We start from the raw sequence: 8,513 nt of genomic DNA, 5'->3' as shown, positions 1-8,513 counted from the left end.
AAACAAGTGATTGCAATAGGGCTTTTATTTTGAACTTGAAGTACATAACTTCCGGTAGGCAGGGTTGCTGTTTTCTTCCACACAGCTCAGACTTCATGTTGATGTTATGGACTGACAAATATACGAGGCCTGTGGAATTACCATTTTCTAAATCTTAGAAACACCACCCCTGTCTGGACAGATAGTGGCGGGGATGCGTCATCGACATGGGAAATCTTTTCGGGAAAAAGAAAGCAACTCGTGTGACCGAGCATGACAGAGCTGTGCTGGTGTGTTAGTGCTAACTGGCTAATAATTCAGATGAGAGAAGTTAATATATATTTAATATTATATATAAATATATATATATTATATAAAATATTTTTATTATATTATATAATATATTTTATACATATATATTATATATAAAATGGTGGGTTTCACTGTATCACCACCAAGGATCCGTGTTGATGCTGACTGACAACTGGACCCCAAAATGAAAGTGCAGTTTATGTTGTATTAACATGTATAGAAAACGGCTCTGCTATAGAATCATTACTGTATCTTGTCTCTTTCGCTTTCACTGAATTTTTCTATATTATTATGTGTCTGTGAGCAGCAACTGAAGCAACAGAGAGATAAACTGAAGCAGTATCAGAAGAGGATAACACTTCAGGTGGAGAAAGAGCGACAGCTGGCCAAACAGTTATTGAAAGATGGAAAGAAAGAGTGAGTGTGATCATGTCTCTCCTCGTGTTACTTGTAGAACTAGGATGTCTAGTTTTCTGAAACGAGCCGAATTTCCCTTAAAATATATTTTGTGATTGTTTATTCAGGAAAGCACTCCTACTCCTTAAGAAGAAACGTTACCAGGATCAGTTACTGGAGAAAACAGAAAATCAGATAAGCAACCTGGAGCGGATGGTAAATAAAGCAATGTTATGATGACATGTGTTAACATGGTTTTTCTGTATTCTTTTTTTGCTTGTCTGCCATAATTCATGCATATCTCAATCAGACCTATTTTTGTTTTACAGGTTCAAGATATTGAATTTGCACAAATAGAGATGAAAGTCATTGAAGGACTAAAAGTTGGCAATGATTGCCTGAAGAAAATGCATGAGGTATGTAGTGAGAATTAATGTTATTCTTGGTCATGCTCAGTACAATGTACTGGTGAATTTAGCTCTGTTGTTTTCTTTTTCTCTAACCAGATGCTGTCCATAGAGGAAGTGGAGAGGATCATGGATGAAACACAAGATGCCATTGAGTATCAGAAGGTACATTTTACTTTTCATGAATTAACTTGTAAGACTAGTCTAAGCAGTTTATAGGCCACAGTAAAATTTATAAGACCCTTTATGGGAATACATTCAGATATACAGTGGGGTCCAAAGAGAAAAATGCTTCCCTTATGCATGTTTTCATTACTAATTGTAATTATACTGTCAGCATAACAATTTGAGTAGAAAACTGAATTGAAAAATGAATGCAATGTATTTGGAACGTCTGTCTATCTGTTCAAAGATATGTCACACATTTATTAATTTGTACATTTCATTTGTGACCTATTAATAATGTTATTTCTTCAGTTCACATAAAAACTTTTTACATTTACATTTTTTGAAATTTTAACACTTAGATGAAAAAGTCTCCTACTGTGGGGATGTCAGTTGGCTTTGTAAATTTTTTACATTATTAGATTTATCTTCAGATTGTTGTGCAACATAATGATCTTTAACTGATCGTTATTTGAACACATGCCAGAGAAATATTTCGACTGACATCCACTTTTTCAAAATGAAAAAAAAAAAAAAGTCTAAAGATGAGCAGCTATTAAAAAGGCTATAATGATCCATTCTACTCTGCACCACATGTGCTACATCCTCAAATCTAGAAGAACTGAGAGGCAGCCGGATGTCTCGTGTGCTTGTTGCTGTTTAAATCTCCTGTGCATGATGTAGAAGTGTTTTTTCTCATTCCTGGTTGTCTGTGTGTGTGTGTCCGCAGCAAATTGATGATATGCTGGCGGGATCTCTGACCCAGGAGGATGAGGAGTCTGTGCTAGCAGAGCTGGAGGCCATCACTCAGGTGTGTACACTCTTACAGCCTTTGTTACTGATGTTGTGTCAGCTGATGTGTTTTCATCTACCTTATACATTTCCTGTGTGTGCTCAGGGAGATGCTGACCTTGAACTTCCTGAGGTGCCTGAAGAAGAACTGCCAGAGGTTCCAGAGCAAGAGCCAGGTCTGTGTTTTCTTCTCTGTTGTTTCTGTAGTAAATACTACGCATACAGTGCACAGTATGCAAATGCTTAGAAAATATTTTTGTGATGTTTCAGTGCGGGAGAAAGAGAGGGCGAAAAAGAAACCAGAGCGAGAGATGGTGGCAGTGTAAATACAGATCTGTCCACTTGCCATCTGTCGTACCTCCATGTCTGCTCTCAAGCTGTCCCACTGGAGACCCCAAGGGCTCATCCCAAACAAAACTCTGGGGAGTGATTGACAGTCCTCCCCCTCACACATGTTGATAACCCTACATCAATGCCATTTTTTAAATTGTATATACACAGTATACTGTATCCCATTTAGTTTAGTAAGATGACTCTTAACAGTGCCTGGTCTTTCTAATCACCCTATGGTTTTGTCTAATCTTTCAATTATATATCAAAGGCATATCATGTCTAAGCCTGTTGCTTTTAATGCATGCTTCACTGTTATTATAGCAGTCACTGTTAAAAAAAAAAGATTCCCAAACTTTAGTACGTCATGAATTTTCACAAAGAACATAAAACTGAAGCGTTTCCATTATGAGCATAAACTTGTACAAACTTTTCACTGTGCCGTAAGATGTCATTAAAAACTACAACTATGACAAGCCTGGCTTCAAAAGTAGTAAAAAAATACAGCATAATACAGCAGAAATGACAAAACCACTTCTGTTTAGAAACATTGCATTATGCTGTACACACAGTGTTTTAGTATACATGCATTAGATACAAGGACATGATGTATACAAGCAAAACTAATCCTTTTTGTTTATATCTAACACTGAATTATTTTAACTCGAGTCTTTTTAGGTTTTATCTCATTTTCCCTTGTTAGCACTACTATTACTGTACTTTGAATTCACTGTTCATTAAGTACTTTAGTTTATAGTCTGTCTCTTTTTGTAATTCTACAACAATAAATTTTATGTAATCATTTTTCATCACTGTTGTGCCTGCAGGAAAAGGCATGTATATGTAGCAGCCACTAGGTAGCAGTATAATGCAAGCTATGTTTGATAAATTTGGCAGTTTGGCAGAAACGTGGCTTGCTTTTACTGCAGGGAGTTATCATGCATTTGCCCAAAGATATATCTTATAGATATATCTTAATTACAGAAATATAAATACACAAATGAGTCTTCTTATATATACTACCACTTAAAATTTTGGGGGTGGTAAGATTTTTTTTTATTTTTATGTTTTTGAAAGAAGTCTCTTTAAGTTCACCAAGGCTGCATTTATTTGATAAAAAATATGGTAAAACAGTAGAAATATAAAATATTATTACAATTTAAAATAACTGGTTTCTGTTTCAATATATTTTAAAATAGGATTTATTCGTGTGATGGCAAAGCTGAATTTTCAAAAGCCATAACTCTTGAAATCAATTTTTAAATTGATCAATTTAATGCTTTTAATCAATTGAATGCTTCCTTGCTAAATAAAAGTTTGTTTCTTTAAAAAAACAAAACAAATAAAAACTAAAACTTACTGAGCCCAATGGCAGTAGTGTATGGTAGTGTACAGTATATCTACATTATATACACACATTCAGTATAATAACTAGACAGATCAAATAGAGATCAAATGTTGAAATTTCCAGCATCTCAGATTTTTCTTCTGAGAAAATGACTTCAATAAATCTCAACAACGTCTCAAACTCAGATCAGATTTGCTAAGGTAAAGAACTGGGCAGAGTTTCCCAAAAGCATCGTAAGCTTAAGTTGATCGTAGCTCCATTGCCACCAATGGAGCTATGATCAACTTAGGCTTACGATGCTTTTGGGAAACTCTGTCCTGTTTATTTTCAGTTCAAATAAAAAAACATAATTTAAATTGACATCAAATGCATTTCATGTATTCAAGGTTACAGCCTGTTTCACTAGAGTGCAGATTTTCTTGAGTAAGCCTAAGTTAGACCATTGTTTAAAGGGTATTGACCTAAAAACAAGTACCTGTATTGCTTTGTTGGAAGTCCATTGTCTGGAACCAGGCAGTTGGATCTGTGTGGGGCTGCTCTTATCTTTCCTGACACAAATCACTATGGAAGTGGGCGGCTGCCCCGTGAGTCTGAATGGCTCCACCAGAGCTCAGTGTGAAGCAGTTTCATACCGGGTTTAAAGACAGAAACTGGGTTTCATAGAAACAAAAAAAGATATACATAAAATGAGTTATAGGACACCACATAATTTTAAATCCTTCCCTTTTTTACTTTAAAGTCTATATTCAAATATGGAACAGCTTCATTTCATCTTAATTAAATTACATTGGCCTTTTCTCATCCCACATTTAGTTTCCTTTAATCACACATAAGAGATGCTGGTTTTAGGTGTCTTTATTGATCTCTGTTTTGCTTTGTTGCTTTTTATTTACCCTCTTGATAGGTCCACTAGATAAGACTTCCACTGTGATGTGAAATCAATCGATGTGGCCTCTAGACGGAAGCATCTCTAATGTTATGCGCATTTCCCATGAACCTCCATGAGCTGTGTATGTGCGACTAACTGAAAAAGAAACAAAAGAAAGGAAATTGTCCATTGTATCAGATTGAATTTCTTGACCTTTGCAATCAAGAAGCACACACCATTAAATGCAGTTTACTCTCTTGCTTGACCTTTAAAACAGGGAAACACTAGAGCTCAGTCCGGCTCTTCGGGATCTACCTTCCTGCAGAGATCAGCTCCAATTGTAATCAACACAATCTAACTAATCAAGGTGTTGGAGTTCTTTTGAAAATTACATGCAGGTGCACTACAACACAGTTTGAACTACAATTTGAATGTTTTTTCCGTCAGAACAGCTGTAAAAGGTGTTGTCATGGCCAATAATTGAGTGAGGTCACGTTTACATGCAAATCATTTTCTGATTAAGGTCCAAATCTTGTACTCTAAAATCCTATTGGAATACTCATGCATGCATGTAATTGTGAATAAACTAAAAATGCACATCTTTTCCTATACAATACACAGTTTTGGGGAAAGTTACTTTTAAAAGTAATGCATTACAAGTAATGCATAATCTGTGTTTGCATTTTACTGTTTTTATTCATTTTAAGGAATACTGAATCTGTTTTTGTGCAAGTAAGATGAGTAACTGCATTTTCACATTTAGTCTAGAACTACAATAACCATCATGTTTACACAGTGCACACAACACCTCTTCACCTTACATCTGATTTCTTTCTCTGTGGACAGGAGAGGTTTCAGCCAATAAATGGGAAAAAAAGTACTTATTTGAAAAAGTAACTCTGATATTTTGTTGTAAATTTAGAAGTAATGCTTTACTAGTTACTTGAAAAAAAAATCTGAATACATAACTCACGTTACTTGTAATGTGTTACCCCCATGGCAGTACATGATCGTTTGTGCCATTTATTACACTGCAATTTGGTTATTTATTTATTTATTTTTCAGAGAGTTCAGAAAGGAGTTCTCACACAATAGTAGAAAATTTCATTATTTATAGTAGAAAAAAACATTATAAAGGCCAAAAAGAAATTTTCTATTATGTGTGCAAGCTCTTTTCCTTGTTGAACTTTGATGTTTTTGAGATTACGCACCAAAGTAATTTTTTTTATCTATGAATTCAGTATTTGGCAAGGACATTTTATGACTTTTTGGCTGTTTTTGGTTATTTTGAAAGCAAATTTAAAACAACTAATTAATTATCATTCACATCCTTATTGATAACACATAATGTGATTAGTTGCAGAATGTAGAACATGATACTTGAAAAAATTTAAAGTAAAGAAAAACACAATTTTTTGCTTAAAAAGTGTTTCTTTAATAGCTTTTTAAATTCATTTATAAATAAATGTTCATCAAATATTTTAAATATTGTGTTTACATGACCCAAAATTCTAAATAATGCAGCCACATAACTGTTGTTTTATTTGGGTTAACAGAACCAAAATATTAGCTTAAAGGTTTAGTACACCCAAAAATTTAATTCTGTCATTAATTACTCACCCTCATTTCATTCCAAACCCGCAAGATGTTGACTACTTTAACAATGTCTTTACTACTTTTCTGGATCTTGAATGTGGTAATTACATTGCTTTCTATGGGGGATAAAAAAAAAAACCCTCTTGGATTTCATTGAAAATATCTTAATTTGTGTTCCAAAAATGAAAGAAACTCTTATAGGTATGGAACGACATAAGGGTGAGTATTTAATGACAGAAATTTCATTTTTTGGTGAACTAATCTGGTCATAGCAAATATCTTAAAAGACAATAAATGAGAAGAACACAAAAACTTGAACTAAATTGAGCTGAATAATCTGTTTAGTGGTCAATCAATGTGTGTTTTTCAAGGGTAGAGTCTTAAATGATCACAACAGGTGCTCTCAATCCTGATTATGAGGTTGTATTCTTGGTTTGTGTAGTTTTAGTTCTCCATTAGTACAGAGAGGGAGAGTGAAGCAGGGAAAAACTGTGCGTTGGTGGTGTGGGCAGAAGCTGAGAGATCCATAAAGGAATCCCTGCCTACATCACACGCACAGACCCACGCATGAATTGCGCAGTGCCCACTACTGAAGGCTACTCATCTCATCTGATCCTCCTCCAGTCCTTGGGTGATATTTGTACTGAGTGATGTAGTCATGATGCTTCATTCTGGGAATACAACTATAGGCTAAAGCAAATGTTTCTCAAAACAGAAAAAATCATTATCTAACCTCCAAATTAGAGATCTATTTCTAATTTTTACACAGAAATCCATGATTAAATGTCTCTAATAGCTTGTTTATAAAATAATCCACAACAATTTTCTAACTGACATTTTAACATTGCCTCGTTTCAATTTAAATTTATTTGTATGAAGTTGTTCACGATATGTATGGTTTCAAAGATCCAAAAAATCATACTTTCGCGTGATAATGAATCTTTTAAGCGAACAAAATGTTCAAATTCATTTCCATGAGTAGTAAAAGGTGTGTTCGACTTGAAACGGCACTGCACAGACCGATTGGTGTATAACATCAAAGACAAAGTACCGTGAGAGACGAGATTTCTATTTGTTTTCGAATCGCTCTTGCGGTTTTTAATATCATATGCCGATCGGTTTGAGCAGTGCCACCATAATTACGAGATTTTAAATTGTAAAAATGTTCACGTCCTCGCAGATCTCGTAATTACAACTTGTAAGATGGGAATTTTCTGAGAACTCCTACTTGTACCACGTGACCGCTGTACCACCTGACCACTGTCATTTAGCCCTTGATAGTGTTGCCATTGAAACACATAATTCCCAAGCATGAACGCATCATATCTTATTCGTTAGTGAGGATTAATTGACCCTTTGCCGGAGTTTGATTGACAAGCGATCTAACCAATCATAATGCCGAATCCGCCATTTTGTCCTACAAAGCAGTCAGGAGTCAGAAGATTAACCAGAGATTGTATATAATGGGGAGATAAGATGGTCTGTATCTCTTACCATTGGAGAAAGCGTAATGGCTAACTTAATCACGTGTGGCAACTCTCAGCCTATCATGTAATGGCAGTGACATCAGTCGCAACATTCCCTAATCTGCCTTCTCTTAAAAAAATACATTTTTATCAAGTTAAAATCTACATATAGTTCCCAACGAAAGTATTGTTTAGTGTAAAACATTCTGAAGATTGGCAAACAGGCAGTCCATTAATTAAATGATTAGCTATTTCCCCACAAAAGGTGTTTAATCAGCATAGTGAAGCCTCTCATCCATTGACTTCCATTCAAAAAACAGCCTCCAGTCTCATTCCCTGCGTACCGTGGGGGGCGGAGCGTTAGCTTTAGCCGTTACACTTTTTTGGCTAAAGGTTGGCTTTGGATTAATCTTGGTGTACTTGAACTTGAAAAATGATGTGTACTGACATCTTTCGGCGTTTGAAATGACATTCCTTCTCATGTTCATTCATGTTTATTTGATGCTATATATAGTAGGAAGATGATCGGTTCACAAACTGCTTGAGCTGAGGCGCTACAGCAATCTGTCACGACACATTAAAGGGTTAGTTCACACAAAAATTAAAATTTTGTCATTTATTACTCACCCTCATGCCGTTTCACACCCGTAAGACCTTCGTTAATCTTCGGAACACAAATTAAGATATTTTAGTTGAAATCCGATGGCTCTGTGAGGCCTCCATAGGGAACAATGACACTTCTTCTCTCAAGATCCATAAAGGTACTAAAAACATATTTAAATCAGTTCATGTGAGTACAGTGGTTCAATATTAATATTATAAAGCGACAAGAATATTTTTGGAGCGCCACAAAA

The 8,513-nt window shown here is 35.1% G+C and overlaps 1 protein-coding gene across 1 annotated transcript; it reads left to right on the top strand.

The window, feature by feature from the left end:
• The first annotated feature begins 50 nt into the window (after positions 1-50).
• Positions 51-3,305, top strand: chmp6b (charged multivesicular body protein 6b). The gene is made up of 8 exons (XM_067368726.1): positions 51-269; positions 599-708; positions 816-903; positions 1,017-1,103; positions 1,194-1,259; positions 1,990-2,070; positions 2,158-2,227; positions 2,322-3,305. The coding sequence occupies exons 1-8, from the start codon at positions 207-209 to the stop codon at positions 2,375-2,377; spliced, it is 621 nt and encodes a 206-aa protein (XP_067224827.1). The 5' UTR covers positions 51-206; the 3' UTR covers positions 2,378-3,305.
• Positions 3,306-8,513: the final 5,208 nt, after the last annotated feature.

This window comes from Chanodichthys erythropterus, chromosome 19 (genome assembly GCF_024489055.1).
Source record: "Chanodichthys erythropterus isolate Z2021 chromosome 19, ASM2448905v1, whole genome shotgun sequence".
Lineage (NCBI taxonomy): Eukaryota > Metazoa > Chordata > Actinopteri > Cypriniformes > Xenocyprididae > Chanodichthys > Chanodichthys erythropterus.
The sequence above is the reverse complement of the archived record's forward strand: the minus strand, read 5'-3'. Positions and strand labels throughout refer to the sequence as shown.